Here is a 23,696-nt window from a genome sequence, read left to right as displayed (position 1 = left end):
GGTTCATGCCCCGGTCCGGGAAGATCCCACATGCCACGGAGCGGCTGGGCCCGTGAGCCATGGCCGCTGAGCCTGCGTGTCCGGAGCCTGTGCTCTGCAACGGGAGAGGCCACAACAGTGAGAGGTCCGCGTACCGCAAAAAAAAAGAGCTAATAAAACTTTTAGAGGAAAATATAGGGGTACATCCTCATGACCTTGTATTTGGCAATGGTTTCTTAGCTACAACATCAAAAGCATGAGCAACAACAAAAAAAATGGATAAACTGAACTTCATCAAAATTTAAAAATTGTGTGTATCACAGGACACTATCAAGAGCGTGAAAAGACAATATAGAGAATGTAAGAAAATATTTGCAAATCATATGTATGATCAGCATCTAGTACCCAGAATATATAAAGAACTCATACAACACAACGACAAAAAGGCAAACAACCTTTTTTAAAAAGGGGCAAAGGGGGACTTCCTTGGTGGTCCAGTGGGTAAGTCTCTGAGCTCCCAGTGCGGGGGGCCTGGGTTCGATCCCTGGTTGGGGAACTAGATCCCGCATGCATGCTGCAACTAAGAGTTTGCATGCCACAACTAAGAAGTTCACAGGCCGCAACTAAAGATCCTGCATGTCGCAACAAAGATCCCGTGTGCTGCAACTAAGACCTGGCACAGCCAAAACAAATAAACAAATAAATATTAAAAAATAAAATAAAAGGGGCAAAGGACTTGACATTTCTCCAAAGAAGATGTACAAATGGGTATTAAGCATGTGAAAAAATCCTCAAATCATTAGATCATTAGGGAAACACAAATCAAAACCACAATGAGACTAGGCCAGCTACAATTAAAAAAAAAAACTAACAATAACAAGTAAGGAATGGAGAAATTGGAACCCTGTACACTGCTGATGGGAATGTAAAATGGAGCAGCCTCTATGGAAAACAGCTTGGTAGTACCTCAATAAGTTACACACTGAATTACCATAAGACTGAGCAATTCTGTTCCTAGGTATATACCAAAAGAATTGAAAACATTTGTTCTAACAAAAACTTGTACATGAATATTCATAGCAGCACTATTCACAATAGCCAGAAGTCCATCAGCTGATGAATGGATAAGCAAATTGTGATATATCCTTAAAATGGAATATTATTCAGCCATAAAAATGAATGAAGTACTACTGATCATGCTACAACATGGATGAACTTTAAAAACATTATGCTAATAGAAGAAACTGGACACAAAAGGCCACACATTATATCATTTCATTTATATCACATATCCAGAACAGGTGAATCCATAAAGACTGAAAGCAGGTTAGTGATTGCCAGGGGCTGTGGGTAAGAGAAAATGAGGAGTAGTTGCTGAATAGGGTTTCCTTTTGGGGTGATGAAAATGTTCTGGAACTAGAGAGTAGTAATAGTTGTATAACACTGTAAATACAAAATGCCACTGAACTGTACACTTTAAAATGGTCAAAATGGTGAATTTTTATGTTATATGAACTTTACTACCATAAATTAAAATTGTTACTTATTAAAAAAAAGTACCCCAGGCTCGTTTACATTGCTACACAAAATGCCTGATGCTTATAGAACACCTAGTATGTTAGGAAATCACATACTGGAGCCAAACGTGTGGCTCCTCTGGCTACCATTAGTTTACAAGTGAGCTGCTGGGAAGTTTTAGCTAGGAACTGTCTGGCATTTGTGTAACTACAGCAATAACTCATAACAGTCTTTATTCCCAAAAAAATTTTTTAGAAGATTAAATATATAGAACAAACTAAGCTTCTCTGTTTGAATCCAAAATAAATGTAAAACGTAGTGGAATTTGCAGACAAGGCATCACTGGATCAACTCTACTGAATCCGTACACTGTACAACAGACCTAAAAAAATGTTCAATTTGTTTTCAAGTTTAAATTTTTTCCTTATTTTTATTTTTTTATGGCTTCTGAACTCTGCTGCCTGTAAAGGTAGTTGCTGATTAGAGGTGACTAATGCTCTAATGTACAATTCCTTTGGGGCATCCGGGACACTGAAATCAAAGCTTGAGATGAACCTTTCATGAGGAAAACCATTCTTGTTCTGTGTACTTTTTCAGGTGAATTGTCAAGCTGGCCTTTGGATTTTGGAATAAGCTAGGGTGGAGCTTCTTGTTTTCATAGAAATGGCTATTGTGGCCAACTGCTAGGATCTGAGCAACAGAGCAGTACACTCAGACCCATTTTCGGCAATGGCCATGCCTGAGCTCCAGCAGCTCTGAGAGGTGAGCCAAAAGGCACTGGCCATCCCCACCCTCTAGGTTTGAAAGACAGTGGCAACATGGTCCTTTGCTATTAAGGATGTTTACAGGGAAAGGAAAGAAAGATCAGCTCATAGCTGATCCCTAAATTCACGTTGGCCATATCTCTGGAAGAGGCAGGATCACAGAGACAAAGGTCTCCTGAACCTAGTATCTTAGAATTAGACTTTTGATTTTAATTTAACTTTTTAAATTTAACATTTTGCAAGTGAGGAAACAGATTCAGATGGATTTGCCCAAAGTCACTGGTGGCAACCGAGCCACAACAAAGACCCAGATCTCTTGACTTCCATGACTTCCATCTAGTCCTTTCCCATCATACCATCCTGTTCGTCAATAGCAGAGAAAACATGAAATGGCAACTTATTCAAGTCCTTGAACTTTTCAAGCAAACTAATGAAAATTGGCCACTAATAATCTGGCAAAGACATTTTTAGTCATGTGTTCCACATTTTCTGTACTTTATGAAAGGTACCTGGGGAAAAAAGACTATTAATAAAGAACTGTGAGAAAACTCTAGGACTCAGCTGTTACTTTTTCTAAATAACAAAATATTTTTGGCAAGTAAACAATTCAGTTTGCCCTTCAGTGCAACAAACATAGTTAGGGTCCAGAGTAAGTCCAGTTTATACACATACAAGTAAACAAGTGGTCAACTATTTTTAAATGCACCTATTCTGTCCAATAATGAGATGATCCAAATTCTGATCTCAGAGGATGGAAGTAGGCTATTTCTATTTTGCCACCCACTGAATACTTCCATAACACTGCATTTTGGAACCAAGTTATATGAAGCATGTTCTCATCTAGGATGATATATTAAAATTCTGTGGGAGCTGGAAAGACAAGACACACAGCCTTCTATAATTTCCTCAGTCAAAAGGCAAGGGTCATAAGAGGGCCTATCATTTTATACTCTGCAGGCATTTTCCTGTCCTACAAGAGCCTATTTTTGTCTCATCCAATTTGTGTTTATTCTTTATTAAATAATTCTAACACAGAGAAGAGCACAGCAATAACATATGAGATTTCAAGTTCCCACCATAGAGCTCTATCATTTTTGCCAAACTTGCCTTCAGGATTTTAATAAAATAAAACATTACAGATATAATTAAAGGCTATTAGACATTTCTTCATGATATCATTCGCTTTCCTACCCCTCCCCTGAAGTGACTGCTATCCTGAACTTGGTATTTATCATTCCCATGCAGGTTTTTAGACTATAACTGCATATGTCTGAATCCATACATAGCGTTGTTTTGCATGTTTTTAAACTTTAAGTAAATAACATCCTTTTAACATTTGCTTATCCCACTCAGTGTTTCTGATACTTATCTACACTGATCCATATAACTCTATTAATTTTAACCCATTACTATATGCTATTGTATGAATACATCACAATTTATTTTCCCAGTCTCCTGTAGATACCCATTTTTTTTTTCTATTTTACAACATGCGAAACAATGTTGCAATAAACATTTTGGTACAGGATTCCTTATGCATGTGAGCAAGATTGTCCCTAGGAAATTGCCAGAAAATGAGATTCAGGACTGAAGAGTATGGACACTTTCAGTACTTTATTTTGCTAAATTGCTCTCCCAAGTGCTTGTACCAATTTACAGTGTATGACCTACTGCTCTCCAACCTTACCAAAATTTGATGTTGTCAGACTTAAACATTTTTGTCAATATGAAAAATGTAAAGTGATATCTCATTGATATTTTAATGGCCAATTCCACAATTACTACTAAGATGAGCATCTTCACCTATTTGTTGGCCAATCAGGTTTCCTCATCTGGAAATTACCAACTTGTATGCTTTGCCTATTTTTCTATTGAATTGTTTGTCTTTTTCTAAATGATTTGTCAGTTACATGTGTCACATTCTGTCCTGTTTTTCACTTTGTTTATGATGTCTTTTCAAAAAGAAGTGTTAAATTTTAATGTAGTCAAACTTATTTTCTATTATGTTTTGTGATTTTAAATTCTTTTTAAAAATTCTTCCTTCCCCAACATCATAAAAAGTCTCCTATTTTCTCTTTTAAAAGTTAAAAAATTTTGCTTGTCAAGTGTAGATCTTTACCAGAATTTATTTCTGAATATAGTGGAGAGTAGGGTTTTCTATATGAATAATCTATTACCCTAGAACCATTTATTAACAGTAACCCTTTCTTCACTGATTTACAATCCCTCCACTATGAAATATCAAATTTCATATTTGCACAGGCTTATTTCTAGGCTTTTTACTCTGCTTTGTTGTTCTATTTATCTATCTCTATGCCAATACAATATTGTCTCCATTTACTATAAATCCATAATAAGTCTTAATATATGGTAGGATGGATTTCCCTACCTTGTTTTCCTTGAAAATTGCCATAGATAATCCCAGGCCATCGTTCTACCTTACAAATTTTAGAGTCAGCTTGTCAAGTTCCAGGAAAAGTTCTGCTGGGATTTTGATTGTAATTAAATGGAATTCATAAATTAATTTGGGATTTGAACTGCTCCAGTGGCCTTTTGGACAATAAAGATGTGGTGGCTGAAAGATGGACTAAAATTGTTTTTTACCTCTCAAAGCAACAATTACATACCTTATAAACTGCCATGTCTCCCATTTATAGACTTATAAATTCAATCACTGAATATACATTATAAAGGCCCCCCCCCCAAAAAAAAAGCCTGGAACTCTCTGAATCCTTAATTCTACTCTAGATACCTATCCTAAGAAAATAATCCTAAATATGGAAAAAATTAGCTGAATACATAAAATGCTCATTGTAGCTACAAATTGAAAATAACCTAAATATAAACGACACAGGAATATTTAAGTAAACTAGAGTAAGTATACCTAATGAAAAACTATGATGCCAATAAAACTACTAGCTCTTTTTAAACACTATATATAACAACAGTGAATTAATGTTCACTTACGGTATAGCATTGAGTGATAAAATTAGTGTATCAATTGTGTGTACAATGTAAATACAGCTGCAGAAAAAACCTTCAAATATGTGCACAGGAAAATAAAATTTACTAAAATCTTTACAATAGTTAAGTCAGGGGTATGGGATTACAGATTAGATTTCTTCCACCTACCCTACTTTTAAACAAATCTATTGTTTAAAGTTTCTAGGAGATGATTTTATTACTCTTACATCAAAGAAAAGATATTAGAAAGAAAAAGCAGGTGTTACATGGACTACTTTTCTTTCAAAACGAATTAAAATATTTCTAAGCAAGTAACAAAGCAAGTAGTACTCAGTGTTTCTTTAGGTTTCACTTAAAGTTCAAAGAAGCACTTCAGGCAGAAGCAAAGCATTCAAATTCTGACACAGGTTTTTGGCTTCAACTCAATCACTGATTATTTTAGTAACTTTTGGGAAACAGTATTCCCCTATTTTCTCAGTGAAAAAAAAGAAAATATGTCGAGATATGGATTAGTTAGCAAATCTTTTAGAAACAAATGGGCATTCATTAAAATAACTCTAAAATTTCATCTAAGTCATGCAAAACAGAAAGACTGCCTATTTAATTTTCTCTCAAGTATAAAGGAGGGTACACAGTAGGGAGTTTGCCATTTGCAACTGGAAAACAAATGCCCACATTATTTCTGCAGCTTGCACTTTACCTTAAAGACATGAAAGGCTTCAAACTGGATGTTGGGACTTTTATCCCGGAGGAGGTTCATCATCAGTTTGAGGTTCTCTGGCTTGCTGATGTACTTTGTCATGATGGCAAAGTTGTGCCGGTCCAGGATCAGTTCACCTAACAGCTACAAAAAACACAGAATCAAAGTAGAATCTGTCCGAGAGTCATCTTATTCAAAATATATCCCACTTCTTCACACCAGAAAACAAAATATAAATGTGAGTTATGAATGTTGATATGAAAAAAATTCAGAGTCCTTAAGTACAACTTAAAGCATAGGCATGGAAGCTGTAGTTATTATTAAGTTATTTTTAAACTTTTCATACAGTTTTGCTAAAGTCAGTGCTTAATGCATTTCTGAATCTGTTTTTTTTTAATCCAGTCATTGCTACTGCTTAAAAAAGCTTTCTCTGCTGCCCTCATCAAGAGCTAGCCAGAAATAAATTTATTATTTTCATCCCTTATTTTAATGTGCTTCCCAGTAATGTATTGCTCCTTAGGCATTGAGGTAGGATAAGAATTTAAAAATTGACTTTAAAATTATACCTTCCTTATCTGAATAAATACACTCTAGTAGCTTGTTGGAAAAACAGGTTATATTAAGTGACTCTTACCTTCTCCCTAAATTTTATTACAAAACCTGATATAGAGCCAGAAAAAAACTCTGACCCTGAATTCATATGAAATTTAATATGTGCAGCAAGTTTTTATAAAAAAGTAAAGCAAAACATTTTCTGGTGACAAATTATTAATTCCTAAAATGCAGCATTATTCCATGTTATGAACAGGATGTTTATGTCCCTCTAAATCTATATGTTGAAATCCTAATCCCCAATGCAATGGTATTAGGAGGTGGGGCCTTTGGAAGGTGAATAGGACATGAGGGTGGAGCCATCATGAATGGGTTTGGTGCTCTTATAAAAGAGATCCTGGAAAGCTCCCTTGCTGCTGGCACCTTGATCTCAGACTTGCCAGCATCCAGAACTGTGAGAAATAAATGTTTGTTGTTTAAGCCACCCAGTCTATGGTATTTTTGTTATAGCAGCCCAAACAGGCTAATACACTTCAAAACAAAATAAAAATACCAAGAGTGAGAATAGTTGAAGACCCCCTAGCAGCATATGGCTGAACTTTTATTCTCACTGTAGTGGTAGCAATTCCTAAAGCTTCAGCAACAAGGTGGCTGAAATGTACCCTTAACATAATTTTATATATGATATACTTAATGATGACCAGTGTTGGATGTTAGATGGTCACCAGTTAGTCTCAAACATATGCAATAGCAATTGTGTAAATTTTTAGTCTTCATCTTTCTTAATCTCTCCTCAGCATCTAAAGCTAACTGGATACTCTCCTGGAAACTTTCTTTGTTCCTGGTTTCAAGGCCACCGCTTTCTTCTCTTTTCTTACCACTTGAAGCGAGTTCCTATGCTGCCTGTTACTGATTCCCCTTCCCTTTAGGCACTATACATGCAGGGATTTTCCAAGCTGTATTTTAACTCTTTATCTCCCAACAATCTCATCTATGCCCGTGGCTTCAACTATGACATCCAGGAAGATGTCTCCCAAATCTATTATACATCTCTGTTTTAATTTCCTTCCTAAACTCTATACCCACATTTTTAACTCCCCGCCCCCCACCCCAGCCCTGGTTGAACACTTAGCTGGCCTATCACACACAACATCTCTACAACCAATTCCCTTTCCTCTCCTTGTTAATGACATCATGATCTGCTAGTCCCCTGGGGAAGAGAGTTGAAATCTTTCTCAGCTCTTTTCCTTCCTTTACTCCTCATACCAAATCTACATCTAAGATCTGCCAATTTTCTGTTTTTAAATGTCTTGAACATCCTTCGTTCCATTTTTACTCACTCAGACCCTCCTACCTTCCATCTGGACTACTGCAACAGCACACACAATGGTCTCTTTTTCAGTCTTCACCCAATCCAACCCATTCTGCACATTATGTCAAATGAATCTTCCTGATGATCAGCCTTATTCATGTTACTAATGCCACTTATAACATGAATGAATAAACAAACAAGTATCTAGATTCCTTTGAACTGGGGATAAAAATTGAAGTCCTTAGTCTGGCATTCAAAACCCACTGTGACTGGAGTCATTTCTACTGCATCCTTTCCTCTGCCCCCTCACTTATTCTTTCTCATTCTTCTGCTTCTGTGGCTTCACTACCCTTGCTCCAAATTTTTCCCAGCTTTACTGAGGTATAATTGACAAAACTGTGTACATTTAAATTATACATCATGAAGATTTGATATGTGTATACATTGTGAAATATTTACCACATGCAATTTAATTAACACATCTATAGCCTCACATAGTTACCCTTTTCCTTTTTGTGGTGAGAATGCGTAAGATCTACTCTCAGCAACTTTCAAGTATACAGTACAGTATTATTAACTATAGTCACCATGCTGTATGTTAGATCTTCAGAACTTATTCATCTTATAACTGAAAGCTTGTACCCTTTGACCAGCATCTCCCATCCCCCTGCCCCCCACCCATAACCACCGTTCTACCTTCTGTTTCTATAGTTCAACTCTTCTCCTCAGCTGAATTTCCTCTCTTGCCTCTGTGCTCTTTGTTTTCTCCTAGTTGTACTCACTTTGCCTTGCAGTGCGGTTACTCATGAGCTTATTTAGAATATAAGCTCCATAAGGGCATGTGTCAATTCCTACTAGTGTTTGTATCCCTTATAACCTAACTGTGTGAGGTGTGTGGATATTGTTGGGGAAATAAAGTCCAAGCAACACAGAATCCTCTCTACAAAGCGTAGAAAAGAAAGAAAGCAGTTTTATTATCGAATACGCATATTCAGAGCACAACACTGTAGGTAATCTACAAAAAAGGCATTACGAAGACGTAAAATTCTACCTTATTTATACAACCAAGCAGCTACAATCCAGTACATATATATACTCTCAAGATGAAAGATAACTGGTCCCCTATAAGAGGACCAGACAGCGCCATTTGCTGTGCACCCTTTCATAGTTCACCCTGAATTCACCTGGCCATTGAAGTAGCCATTTGTTTTACCTCATTGCTTTTATCCAACTAATGTAGAGAATAATAAAACTTCTCTTATCTCTCTGACCAGCAAATGGTTACAGCTTGGAGAGAAGCATCAAGGTTAAATTTTCCTGTGATAGAGAGGAAGGAGAGCTATCTTCCTAGATGTTTACACTCCAGGGGGATGGCTCCCGGATTTCTGGGTTGTAAAGCTGACAAGAAGCTTCTAAAGATATATATGTGTGTATATATATATACACACATATATATCTTTATATATATACACACATGTGTATATATATAGCATCTATGTAAATATAGATTCTATGTAGGTATATATTTATTTAAAATATAACATATTTTATATGTTATAATAAAATATAATTATAATATAACTCTGGTGGTCCAGTGGTTAAGACTCCATGCTTTCACTACAGAGGGCATGGGTTCGATCCCTGGTTGGGGAACTAAGATCCCGCATGCTGTGTGGTGTGGCCAAAAATACATATAAAGCATACACACATACACATATCAAAAGGTCTTATAGCAACAGAGCAATTTCATTTAAAAAATTTAAAATCTGTATACATACACACATTCAATAAATATTTGTTGAAGTGACATTTATGAGTTAAGTTCAGATTAAGTCACTTTAATTCTTATTACATGGGGATGCCTATATATAAATTCTACCTAATCTATCCTGTTTATATAATTTCACTACTTTTTGGAAACAATCAATTATGTTAAATCATTTGGCCAAAAACACTGAATCTTTTAGCCATTAAATATTAATCTATTAATTAATACTGACAGTGAAAAATGCTGCATTTCATAGTAATACAAAGCATTATACAGCAATACTAAACTAAGTAAAAGGAAAAAAATTCATATTTTTTACTTCTTTAACTTTCATGTTATAGGCTTCATAGTATACAGTGAAACCACGCACAGTAATGAGTTTTTTAAAAACTTTGTGTTTTAATGATATTGACCAGAGCTCTCCCCAAATCCAGAATTCCACCAAGCTTCTTTTGAATTATAATCTTTCTAGTGATTAAACACCAGGCCTCTGAAGAAGATAAGAAATAAATTCCTAAGCTATGTCACATAGTGAAAGGAATTTCTCTGTTAATTATTTTTTATTGACACCAGGAACCTAAGCACCCCAAGATAGTTCAGAAAAATTTAGAATTTGATTAACAAAAGGCAGGAGGTAGCAACTACTTTGGAATCAGAAAATAGCCTAGTAAATACACTGTTACAATAATCTAACCTCTCTTGTTTTCTAAAATTATGAAACATCTATGTGCAAAATATTACAGAATCCAGAGATATAACCATAGTAAAATCAAAATAGAAGATACTGATACCACAGATCTAATTACCCAAAGGAAAACCCAACAGCACACAGTGGAGCTCTGCAGACAATGTTCTGATGAAGAAAAGAGCAAACAATACTTAAGGAGCTCTTTCCTTGAATAGACTGACACAAGACCATCTTAGCAATATCTCTGCCTATAATCCAACATTCAAAAAAGGCCAACTCTTCAGTAACGATTTTAGCAATTTTTACATTCTTGATATACTTTATCTACCTTTTACTAGTGCTTTTCACTGTCTAACCAGTGCTTGGTTTTACCACATTGTAAATCAAATATTTGTGAGACAGTCAACTGTAAAGGATTTTAAGTGGGAATAGCAGCTCATGTAGTATGTGTGGGTGCATTAATAAAGAAAGAGGGCTTATGAGTGGGCTGGGGCATCTGTAAATAAGTAGAAAACAATCAGCTTGAAAAGGGAGAGTTTAAAGGAGACTTTCTATACCACATGCAGTACAAAGTCAGATGCTCTTTGCCATGTCACTGGAATAGCGCTGAGGTCTTCAGCTGGAGAACTATGTGAAAAGAGGAAGAGAGGCTGGATGGTGAAGAGCCAGGTGGCAGCAGACAGAGGTGAGAAATGAGTCTTTATTGCTCCCCTTTGCTACCCACTAAATTTGTATTACACGTTGTACTAATCATACATCTACTGGGTTAACAGGCTTCAATTTTTAAATGCAAATGCATCCTGGTAGGAAAAAGTCTAACTCAGACCCTAGTCCCAATTATTTATTTAGAATAGATCGGTGCCTTCAGTCCAGAGACTGAACTCTGGGGACAGTGACGAGGAATATTTATTAATGAAATTTATTTCAATTTTCTTTAGCAAATATATGCAGGTCTTACCATGTGGTAGGTTCTGCTCTAACCATTTTACAAATATTAACAAGGGAACAGGACAAGGTGGGGTTGAAGGCATCCTGAGAAGAGAATGAGGGCAATGGGCACATGGGTAGGAGGGGATGACAGGACAGCAGGAAAGAAAAGCAGGAAGAAGGCCAAGAAGGGAAATGTCTGGGTAAAAAACTGTAAGCTTTATAACTTTGCCTAAGGCCCTAGAAACAGTCGATCACAGAAAAATTTGTCACAAGTTCTTATCACTGTGGAAAATGGTACAAGGATAAATTCCAAAGTCCATGACCCTCAGCTTTCTTGATCCCAGTTTGGTTCAGTCACCTTAGTTCATATCAACCCCTCTACTTTGGCCCAGTATCTGACAGGTTCCACTGAAAATAGGAAGGACTTGGAAAATTTATGAGCAGTTAGCTATATATTGGCCCTTCAGAGCATCGTCACCTCTGTTTACTGTTCCAATTTCCACTCCCCGCCAGGATGACTACCTCTGTAACACAGACAAGCTTTCCTGGTTTGACTGTCCTTGTGTCTATTCTTTAAGTACATGGCTGTCCCAACAGGATGTATCCTTATCTTCAACTGCTTTTAAGAAGCTTTCTGGACATGGGAGAGCACAGCATTGATGTCCCTCCCTTCGCCTGGAGCTCCATCTCATTAATTCAGGCTCCAGCACAGACAGCAGCACACCCATGATATTTTTCTTCTATGTGGATTACTCTGTATGGGTTTCTGCACAAGGAGAAACTCAATCAAGAGTGCTGAATGACTGGCTGAAAATAGTACACTGACCTCTCCATCAACAGGTAAAGCTGGAGCAGCAAGGGCACAAGTACAGGGGAGAGTGGTCAAGGCTGACACATAATCATGGGGAAAGTGAACTCACAAATATGTGGTACAAGATAGATTTAATTTATTGCTTTAGCTTAAAACTATCAAATATTTAGAAACAAATGCATTTTTCTACAATGTCATCATTCCAACATTTAAAAAATAATACTATATTTTTATAATTAATATATAAAATAATATGAATATATAATAATATAAAATAATATTTAGTAAGCTCAAGCATCATACAAATTGCTTGACTAAAAACAGCCAATTATTATCTGCCAAAAACATTCTTTTGAATATCTGAGTAGGATCTGAAGGGCAGAGATGCAGCTCTAGCCAATGTCCTACTCCCTCAGGAGCTGTCCCACCTCCTCTTGACCAAATGGCTACTTCCAGGCACCTTTTCACTGAGGGAGGGAAGGCCACTCACAGATGGATGTGGCCCAATTCTGCTGGGTCCCTGTCTGATGAGGGAGAGAGGCATTTCAACAGGCATTTCATAGGAGATAGAATCTCAAATCAGAAATGCCGTTTGGTTACATACAGATAAAAACATACCCCTCATCCTGTATTTATTCTGTACTTATTACTTATATTGTTACTTCCAAAAAGTATTTGAAGCAGGGCACTTACCTCGTTTTGCTACAAAGTACAGTCATAACGTTGAATGTACTTCTCAAGTTACAAAAAAAGAGAATAATTTTTCTCTTGTCCACTATTAAACCTTAGTCATTTACTAACAAGAATATCAACTTCTGGAGACTCTAACTTAAAGAAATTTGATATTACCTTTAAAGATTGTCTCTTAGTCACATAATTCTCAGACTGGAGCAATTTCTCATAGTCTCCAAAAATCTAATGAAAAGAAAAGAAATATTAGAGTGTAAACCCAGCAGTGATTTCTCTGCATTAAGTTTGCTACTTCTCTTTGTTTTATTTTAGTTCTGTAAATTAGAAATTGAGTAGAAAATGAAGTAATTGAGTCCTCCCAATAAATCACTTTGAATAAAACATCTGTTAACTCATCTAATGAGCTACAGGATAACTCATTTTTTTTTTTTTTTTTTTTTAGCGGTACACGGGCCTCTCACTGTTGTGGCCTCTCCTGTTGTGGAGCACAGGCTCTGGACGCGCAAGCTCAGCAGCCATGGCTCACGGGCCCAGCCGCTCCGCGGCATGTGGGATCTTCGCGGACCGGGGCACGAACCCGTGTCCCCTGCATTGGCAGGCGGACTCTCAACCACTGTGCCACCAGGGAAGCCCCCAGGATAACTCATTTTATGACATTTTAAAGAAATCTGTTTATGTAGTCTTGCTGATAGCTATTAGTCTGTGAATAATTTGAGAAAAGATTAAATACACTTAGCAACTCATAAAGAATCAAACTGTCAAATTCATGGCATGAATGGGTAGAGGAATAGGGCTACTTCTGCCACATAATGGCCATGTTAATACCAAGTGGCCTCTCTGGGGCACTTCCACTCTCACCAGAAGCTAGGGGACGCTGGTGATTGGGGTCTGTTTCCTAATGTGATTGGTTGTCAATCACTGCCCAGTCCCTTTGGTTGAACACAGAGTGCCAGCGGCTGGCAAAGCTCAGTGTCAACCTCCCATCACACATAGACACACTCAGAGACCACTCAGGTGGGAGGAGCAAGCCTGGCAGAGAACTGAAGGCAAGAGAGCTCAGGGGCTGAGGAGGGTAGAAAAGGGTCCTGGTCCTCAGAGGAGCAAGTGCCAGGTGTGTGTGCGTGTGCGTGATGAGGGGAAGCTGTGCACACTGAGGATAATTCCTGATAGAGAATTAAGAAAGTGAAAAGTAAAAACAAAATCATGTAGCTCACATTAAAGTCACAGTAATTATACTCTTTTACATAAAGGACTTGTTTATTCTAATTGTCATGGAACACAAGGAGGATTTTTCACTAAATCTGTCACACGAATGTCGTGGTAAATTTTAATTGTAACTATAAAATGCAAATACACGCAGATAAGGTATTGTTGACTCCCCAAGCTACCAGTTTCATTATTTTAGGTCATATATCATGTTCTCCAGCTTCAGGTTTACTGCTAAAGAAATATGAAACTCAAGAAGTATGAAATGTTTAGGGAGTATGAGTTCTCAAAGCTAACGTTCAGGTCAGTGTAGCGGGCTCAGCATCTGTGAAACTACTAAATTACACATGAAGTGACTATAGATACAGAGACAAATTTACGTAAATAAGAGTCAAAGAGAATGAGTTTATGGTCTCTCAGATTATTGCTTATTATCCTTGAATGCAAACTGCACAACACATTTATCTCACTCATCCTATAGAAAAGATTAGTAGTTAACACTACAGGTTTTGTCATAAACTATCTTTGCCCTCTTTATTTTCATTTATTATAAATGTAACATCTAATGAGTCTTTAACATTCCATCCAGCATCTATAGTTACTGAACAACTAAACTATAATAACAATTCATTTCCTAACTTCAAAAATATGTGATTTTCTTTTAATCTTGAAGCTTTTGGGTATCTCTGGCAATAATCTTTTTCTCCCTTCATGTTTTACACTTTCAAAGCTCTCCAGTTGATCCCATGGGTATTCTCTTGATAATTTTAGGATATGAAAATCACTTTTGATTTCATGATTATATTGATAATTCTTAATCTCAAACCAGAGGAAGATCAGCAAACAACTTATGAATAAAAAATCCATAGTTTAATTTCTGAGACTTGGATGTATGAAGACATAGGATACTGATAGGGTATTTCATATTTTCCCAGAGTCATCTGTTTCCTTTTACATTTTTGTGTGGCTAACTAGAAAATTTTAATTTACATAGTGGGTTGCATTGTATTTCAATTGGACAGTACTGGTCTAAAGCAGCTAAACTAATACTGGAATAAACCTTATAAAGTTTTGCTTCTAGGTTTGTGCTACGTTTCACTTTAATTATGCTATTCCTATTGCTGATACACTTAGCAAAAGCAAAGCAGCTCTTGGATGGGTCTGTTCATTCAATATTCATTTAACACCACCAAATGTATGGCACTGAGTTAGGTATTAGGGATGTAAGTAATAATGATAAAAATTAATACATGGTACTATCCTAAAAACTTTAAATCTTGTCAAATTCCTACAGCAATCCTATGAAGCAGGTATTATTAATATCTTCATTTTTTGGTAAGTGCAGTAACTTGTCCGGGATCATACAATTAGTAAGAGGTAGAGCAGGATCCTGAAGCAAAGCAAGTGGACACTAAAGTCTATACTGTATTCTGAACCACTGTGTTTGACAGATAAGGTTCCTGCCTCCCAGGGAGCTTAAGAACCAGTCAGGAAGATATAAAGACACACCATAATAATACAATGTGGAAAACGTGTGAGAGAGAAGGAGAGAGGGAGAAAGGGAGGGAGGGAGGGAGAGGGGGAGATAAAGAGACAGAGAAAGAGAGAGAGAGAGAGAGAGAGAGAGTGTGTGTGTGTGAGTGTGTGTGAGTGTGTGTGTGTGTGTGAGTGTGTGTGAGTGTGTGTGTGTGTGTGTGTGTTTGGGGGTGGGGGGATTACAGAAAGCTTCCTAGAAGAGTCACATTATGCAACCAGGCAGGACCCTGAGGGGCCTTCCCAGGAACATACCCTCCTGAGTCCCCCACTTCTTGTTTGTAAAAAAGCTTTAGCCTCCTAGGTCTTCCCCGAGTTTCAAAGAGCAAATTTAATCAGAGAAGTGAGAAAATGCAGAAACAAAGGAAAACAGCCAAGCAAGACAAAATAATAATAGTTTAGCCATAAAACAAAGTCAAGGATATTTTGTTCCTCCTCAAGGTCTATAGATAATATCCTGAGCCATATCCTTGAGTTGTTTTGCAAATACTGAAACCCTCACCAGGTGGAAGAAGTTAACTGCATACTATTCACAGGCATGTAGACCTCATACTGGTTGGAACCAAAAGGTTGATGATGTTAACCCCTGAAATACCACCCTGTCACCTTACCACCAACCAGTCAGAAGACTGTCCATGAGCCAATGAGGCACCCTGCAACCCTCACCCCTTCCCTGAAAACCATTTGGGATTGGGGTCTTTTGAGCATTAGCTGCCCCACATTCCTTGCTCGGCCTTGCAATAAATGTTGAATTTTCCTTCATCACAACCCAGTGTCAGTAGACTGGTTTTGCTGCATGTCGGGTGAGTTTGGTTCAGTAACAATTACAGCTAATTATCAAAAGGTTGAGATGGATTCACCCTTAGAGAAGGGAGTTGGAAGACATATATGTATTTTGGTATTTCTACTAGTAGGTAAAACTAGTTATCAAACCAAGTAAAATATTTATATTAGTAAGGTGGGGTGCTCTTCCATTTGGAGTTTCCTACTGCCTCTTAAGGGCAACATGGATGCTCTTAAGTCAAGATCAAAGTGAGCAGGTACTAGTTGTTTCCTGGAGCTCCAGAGCACAACAGGAAGAGATGTGAAAAACGAGAAAGCCCTGATCTCCTGCCATCCTCTATTTTCCATAGTTTCTTGATGACCTGGCTTCTAGGTAATAAACCAATCGGGTGTATGGTTGGTTTCAACTGTGTATCATAAATAGGAGTAAGTGCTAACAGATCTAAGAAGGAGAGAGAGAGAGGAAGAGAGAATGAGGCAAATACTTAAAAATGACTTCTACTTACAGGGTCATAATTTTGTTCTAAGAAGTCTGCTACCAGCACTTTATGTCTGGTCAGTAAATCCTAGAAAAAGAACAGTCAAGTGAAACAAAATTATTATAGGTAACAAATTTTATAAATCTTTTTCTTCTAAGATTTTCCAAGTCCATTAATTTGAAACATAAAAGTTTCAGAATATTTTCATTTACATCATTAAATTACTTCCATTCTTAGTTTAAGATGTGAAATACAATTTGTTTCATGCTAAAAACAGCAGAGTGCTTTAAATTCATACCATAGAAATAATTCAACTAGTGAAACAAATGTCACCTAACAGACAAGTGTACAGTATATTTCTTCAAGCCATAACTCTACATTGTGAAAATGATATAATAAATATTCAAATAAAGTCTATGACTATCTTTTTAAAATCTCATTAATAACCATTTATTAAAAAAAGAACTCTGAATGTACTAAAACCATATCTCACAAGTTAACAGATTTTCAATGATTAATCTTTAATTTTTCTTAACCACTTTTGAAACGTAAGTGCCTAGGATGCTGGGAAGCACAAGAATGACATTTAACAGGGCCATCTCAGCATCATCCCACTCTTGGGTTAATGGGCTGGGAAGTGTTGTTCAGTTACTAAGTAGCACAATGCACCCTTTCAAAGTTGAAGACAAGTAGCCTGATCTAACTACAGACATAACTCTCGGAAAATTGAACAAAAGCATAAAGGAATGTTTGACTGAAAATTCACACCTAAATTATATCCTTAATTCACCTTAATGTTGGAAGAAAACAAGCGTCAGCTAATCCGTTTAACATGCTTAAGGGCTAAGTACCCTGTCTAGGTACTATGCAGAATTTAATTAAAAACCTAACAAGAATTTTCAAGTTTTCAAAAATAAATTCTTATACTTTAATACATATTTAATTAAAGCTTCTTAAAAGCATATACAAGATACACAACATAACCTCACAGAGAAAAAGAAGGCAGCAGCAATGGTAAAACTCACTTATTTCTATTTCAATAAAAAGTTAAATATTTAAAGCACTTTGCACTACAATTTTCTTTTTTTTGTTTTATTTTTATTTTTAAAAATTTTATTGCAATATAATTGATTTACAATGTTGTGTTAGTCTCTGCTGTACAGCAAAGCGAATCAGTTATACATATACATATATCCACTCTTTTTTAGATTCTTTTCCCATATAGGTCATTACAGATTATTTGAATAGAGTTCCCTGTGCTATACAGTAGGTCCTCATTAGTTTGCACTACAATTTTCAAGTTCAAAAATAATGAGACTGGCTATTAATTTCATTTCCTATTACCTTTCATCACAACTTGATTGACCATTGGGCCTATCAGTGGAGAAATGTACTTTTTTCCTCAGGGGAACACGTAATACTGTTCTGGAATCGCAATTTTAAAATGGGAAGATCCTCTAAGGAATTCATTCCTGGTCCATCCCAGGTCAAAATTCAAACCAGTTCCTATGTCAGGGGACACCTCAGAGAGTAAGGTAGTTCCACAGCATCCTTTGGGGTCCCTAATCTTTTTCTAAGTGGATATTCGGGATGCCTAGTTTTCAGATACTCTCTTCCCCAATCTCCTGAGCAGTATCAGTGATTTTCTAGGCTGACCCAGGTTAGAAAATTCTCTCCATGGGCTGCAGCAGACACTGTGGATGGCTGCACCCATGGGGTTCTGCATGTATTATGACAGTCATCAGCCTCGGGTATGAGGACCATGATCTCCCATGGCCTCAGGCCCTGCACATACTCTGATGGTGGCAACGGAAAGAGTACTTTGCAGATGAGTGCTGCTTGGAAAGGTTTTCCATTCACTATACATTAGTGTTACACCAAAGAAAGAGGAATAAGGAGGGGGTTCTGTTAGTAGCAGCTCCTTCAAATTCTAAGGGAAAAAAATAACTTTAAAATCCAATAACAGAAAATATAATATGGTAGGGTAGAATTCCTCCAGCACACGTGTATGATGGATACAGCCAATAAGTGATTCGTGCACATACACTCTTACACTTGAGTGTGTATACATTATATATACATAGATATACCCTCCAATTTATATACATAATAAAAGTATGTACAAAACTGGAGGGATTATACAATATATATATACACACATATATAACATAATACATGTATATAAACATAATACATAGACAAATACAGATGTTGCATTATTATAGATCAAATAACTGAGTGGGAGAAAAATTGCTAAGATCCCACCCCAAAATGAAAAAGCAGAAAATTGCCAAGAAAAATAAAGTTCAAATTTTAAAGAATTCAAAGTTAAAAAAAAGTATTTGAAATAGTGTACTCTTTCATCCCACCTCCTAACAATTGTTTTGACAGGGCTAGGTTCTGCATAGTCTAAGTATCATGCTAAAAAAATGTTGATATTGATATTTTAGTGAATTCTTCACAGCTTGGGAGAACTCAGGGTGCAATGACAGAGACAGACATGCAATGGCAGGGACACGATACTACATCAGCCAGCAGCAGCTGCATTTATTGAGTTTTTACTACGTGCTGGAGAGTGTGCCGAGCACCTTACATACGTTATTTCTAATCTTCACAACTCGGCAAAAACAGAGATTATTTTCCTCATCTCACAGATGAAGGACATATAGCAAGTCAGGTGCAGAGAGAGATGGAATTCATACCACTTCTTATCATGTTGATCCTTAGAGGGAGAGGTGAAAGAGATTGTGGTTGTAAGGAATCTTTTTTGAGAAAGGACAATTTGTAGACAATACCATGACAAAAACATAAGCCAACAATGTGAAAACACCAATGACTAACTGGGCAGTAGTCATCCTGCAGTTCAAAACAAAAACGGTTAAGCCTAAGAAGTTTAAAACAAAAGCCCAAACCAACCAGCCAACCAAGTAAACAAATCCCCTTGAAACCAGCTACTTAAAAAAAAGTGACTTATGGTCATTACATTATATTAACCACAGCATTTTGGTAAAATATAGATAATAGGCATTTTCAATATCAGTAGCATACTAGGAAAGTTTTTAAGGTTATTTAGATTTTCAAGGACTTAAGTTCAACGGAAAATATGCTCATGTACAAATCACCATAGTTTATTTTTGTGATTCAATATTGTGCTGAAAATTAAACTGAGCTGAACATATGATACAAGACACTATTATCAAGTATAGTTTATTCTATTAAATGTTGAAAAATCTTTGGGGAAATTTTCAAAAATAAATGCTCAATTGAATTTGATCTTCCCCCTCCATTAGAGTTGTTCTATGTTTACAGTTATTTGTGAAGTCTTATTTATGGATTTTTAAAAAAGGAACTAACTTGCTTCCATGACAGCAAAGAGTCATCAGATTTGAAAAGGAAAAAAAATGGCACTACAGTAGCTACTAATAGAGAACATCTCCTCAGTTGTTTAGGAACAGATATTTGCTAGAAAGAAATGGAACCATCCTTTGTGTTAAATGTCCTTCCTATTTGATGCACCAAGGCCCCTCCTACCATGTGTTCTAGATATACTCTTGGGGGCTTCATCTGTAGCCACTGTACAACTGTTGTTTTGCCGGATGAGACTTGTCGCCTATGAAACAGAGAAGGCTCCTGGGGTTTCTCAACACCCTGAGCACAAGTCCATGTTTCTTGCCCTCGCTGCTCCTCTTCCCTCCACTCACCGCCAACTCTCCTTAGAGTCTGTCCCCTGTCCTTTCCTCCTCTTTTCCTTCCTTCCCTCACTCTTTGCTCTTCTCACTGGTTTTCTTCTTCCTTACTCTGTGTCTTTGTCTTCTTCATAAGCCCCTATGAGCTTATGACAAGCATTTTGAGTTGCTTTTTCCACAGTGTGACAGATGGGTCTAATTGCATTCTATTTATTGAATCCTCTTATGATCCACATCATACACAGTTGGCTATGCTCTGACCTAAGGAATACAATTTTCTGCTTTTAAAAGTTAAACTGCCTTTTAGAGGCCAAATGACTAAATGCTGAAGTTAAATAACCCAGCTGATTCAGAAAAAATTACCTTAAAAGTAGCAAAGGCGTCTGAAGCAATATCAAATGTTGACAACTCCACATACTTAAAGAAATCTCTGAATTGATTAGAAAAGAGGATGATTTTCGCAAGCGGTTCATGTCGAATACATTCTCTCAGCATAATCCCACAACGTAAGGCGATCTGTGGGGTTTCGTATCTAAAGCATAAACAAGAGAGAAACAGAGAACTATGTTGTTTTATTAACAAAATAATATTAATGGTATCAAAAGAACCATTTCAATACTACTGTTAATGGAAGCATAGATATCATTTGTCACAGTTCATTCAAACACCATTCTTTCAATACCCACTAAATATCCACAATGTGCCTGGCACTATTCCAGATGTTGGGGACAGAATAGTAAGCAGACAAGGTCACTGCCTTCCTAGCATTCACAGTTTAGGGCAAATGTTTCTGGTGGGGGAAGAGACAGACTATAAACAATGAAAAGATAATTTCATATACTTCAGTGCCGTGAAACTGAAGACAATAAAATAGGTATACTATAGAGTATACTTAATTTGCTTTACTTTAGACTGAGTGGTCAGGGAAGAGGCAAAGCATTCAGGCAAAGGGAACTAACTGTGCAAAGGCTCCAAGGAAAGAACCAGCAGCTTTGTAAGCCAAGATAAGGAGTTTCATTTTTAAGTGTGATAGGAAGCCTTTGGATAGTTTAAAGAAAGCAATTAACACAGTCTGTCATATGCTTTAAAAAAGATCACTCTGGCTACCTGTGGAGAATCTTGTAAAACAGGGAAGAATGAGCTGGGGAGCTTGAGTGGAAGCAGAGAGACTAGCTATTAGGAGGAACAGAAGCCCAGCTAGAGATGATGGGGACTTGGATTGGGGTGGCAGTAGTAGAATAGAGGACTGTGGGCAGGTCATGCATATTATTCAGGGGAAGAGTCAACAAAACTTGTAGATATTGTAGTTGGGGTAGGGTGAGGAATAAATTTGGGGTGAGGGAAATTGAGGATTCAAGAATAATAAAATAATATTTACATGAAATTCAGAATCAAGAATAAAATCTCTTTCCCACAATTTAGGAAACAGGCTACTTTGTAACATCAAATTTATAAATACAGTAGGGAAAATAGCAAAGGTATTTGAGAGAATTCATTAAACCAGTGTGGTATTTATTCATTTTTTCCCCCATTTTTATGTGGAATAATATTCACAAATATCATCTGAATATTCCCTGAAAAACTCATATTGACATTAAATGTTAATATATTCAGATAGGCACTATTCTTTGCAGAATATTAAAAAATGCCAATTTATAGTGTGGGAGTGATATCAAAAGGAGTGAAACTAATGGGAGTGATATCAAAAGGACATGGGCCAACTTGAAGAGGCCACAGACAGATATCAAGCATCAAAAAAAGTTTTTAGGGGCTTCCCTGGTGGTGCAGTGGTTGAGAGTCCACCTGCCGATGCAGGGGACACGGGTTCTTGCCCCGGTCCGGGAAGATCCCACATGCCGCGGAGCGGCTGGGCCCGTGAGCCATGGCCGCTGAGCCTGCGCGTCCGGAGCCTGTGCTCTGCAACGGGAGTGGCCACAACAGTGAGAGGCCCGCGTACCGCAAAAAAAAAAAAAAAAAAAAAAAAATTTTTAAGTACGACTATATAAGATGTATGAAAAAACACTAAGTCCACTAGTTCATAATGATACTACAGGGATACAGGGGTGAGGAGAAGGAGGCGAGAAGAAGAGAGGAACAGGGGGAGAGGGAGAAAGACGGGGGAAAGAGAGAGATAAATAAATGGACACCAATGGAAGTTCCTAGGTTAACAATTTATTACTTTCTAAACGGATAATTGAAGGAAAAGAATTAGGCATTTATTCTTCCTCTCCAGTATGGACTGTACTTCAGACTAGTTAAATTGTGGTGGAAGAGGGAAAGTTATTCTCTATAAAACTAGTCCAGTCAATAAATACATAAGGAATAATAAAGTTAGAAAATCACCTTTTTGTAACCCCTAAGGAAATGACTGAATCAGGCAATGTTCATCAGTGGATGATAAAACAATTAAGTGTAGCTGATGGGGAACTTTATAATGGATTAGGCTGCCACCATCTGAACTCATTGCTCAGTCTTAGCGTTACTAAATGTATGTCTCCTGATGTGATGAAACACAAACTACACAGCACCACTTACAAAATATGACTGCCATAATAAATCTGAATCTGAATCTAATCAAGGCTTTAACTATAACCTCCAGTGAAGCAATCTGACAAACCTAGAATAAAGGAAATTATGTAGGATAACTGATTCAGTTTTTCAACAAGTCAATGGCATAAACATGGGAGAATGTGCTGTTTTAAATGAAAAGGGACTTAAAAAAGACTTAAGTGACATTATAAGCAAATACAATAAGTGGACCTTATTAGAATTCTTGTTTGAACAAACCAACTAAAATTTGGGGGGGCAATCAAGGAAATTTGAGTATGGACTGGGTATTAGTTATTAATGAATTATTATTAATTTTTAAGTGCAAAATTACATTGTAGTTATGTAAAAATTATCTTATTTTTGAGATGCGTATTGATGTGTTTAGGGTTGATATGATGATATTACATGAGATTTGAGATTTGCTTTAAAATACTCCAGTCAAAGAAAAAAAAAAAGAAAAAACAAGGGAAGAGGTGTTGGGAAGACAGATGAAATAAACACAGCAAAACACTGACGGTTGTTAAGGCTAGGAGATGAGTACATGGGATTTCTTTGCACTGTCTTGTTTTGTATATGGTTGAAAATTTTTGCAATAAAATTTTTACAAATAAGATTATTAGGAGAAATTTATTATTTTAATATTGGACTTCTGGAGAATCTTCCACGGGCAATGGTTCTTTATGGATCACTGAGAGCAGTTTAGTGACCTCACTCTCAAGTTCTCTCAGTACCCTGAAATGTCATTTGCGTGGGCCAGGAGAAAAGTTCGTTTGAAGTGAGAAA

At 36.9% G+C, this 23,696-nt stretch overlaps 1 protein-coding gene across 8 annotated transcripts in view; it reads right to left on the bottom strand.

Annotated features, from left to right (window-relative positions):
- Nucleotides 1-23,696, bottom strand: part of CAB39L (calcium binding protein 39 like) — a 106,383-nt gene that overhangs the window by 4,888 nt on the left and 77,799 nt on the right. For all 8 annotated transcript variants that reach the window (XM_032611325.1, XM_032611322.1, XM_032611328.1 and 5 more), the window contains 4 exons: nt 20,727-20,895; nt 16,705-16,764; nt 12,836-12,901; nt 5,926-6,069 (listed from right to left, as the gene is read on the bottom strand). In XM_032611325.1, the coding sequence (XP_032467216.1) occupies nt 5,926-6,069; nt 12,836-12,901; nt 16,705-16,764; nt 20,727-20,895 (439 nt within the window). The remainder of the gene's footprint in view (nt 1-5,925; nt 6,070-12,835; nt 12,902-16,704; nt 16,765-20,726; nt 20,896-23,696) is intronic.

Source organism: Phocoena sinus, chromosome 18 (genome assembly GCF_008692025.1).
Source record: "Phocoena sinus isolate mPhoSin1 chromosome 18, mPhoSin1.pri, whole genome shotgun sequence".
Lineage (NCBI taxonomy): Eukaryota > Metazoa > Chordata > Mammalia > Artiodactyla > Phocoenidae > Phocoena > Phocoena sinus.
Note: the sequence above shows the minus strand (reverse complement) of the source record. Positions and strands in the feature narration are given on the sequence as shown.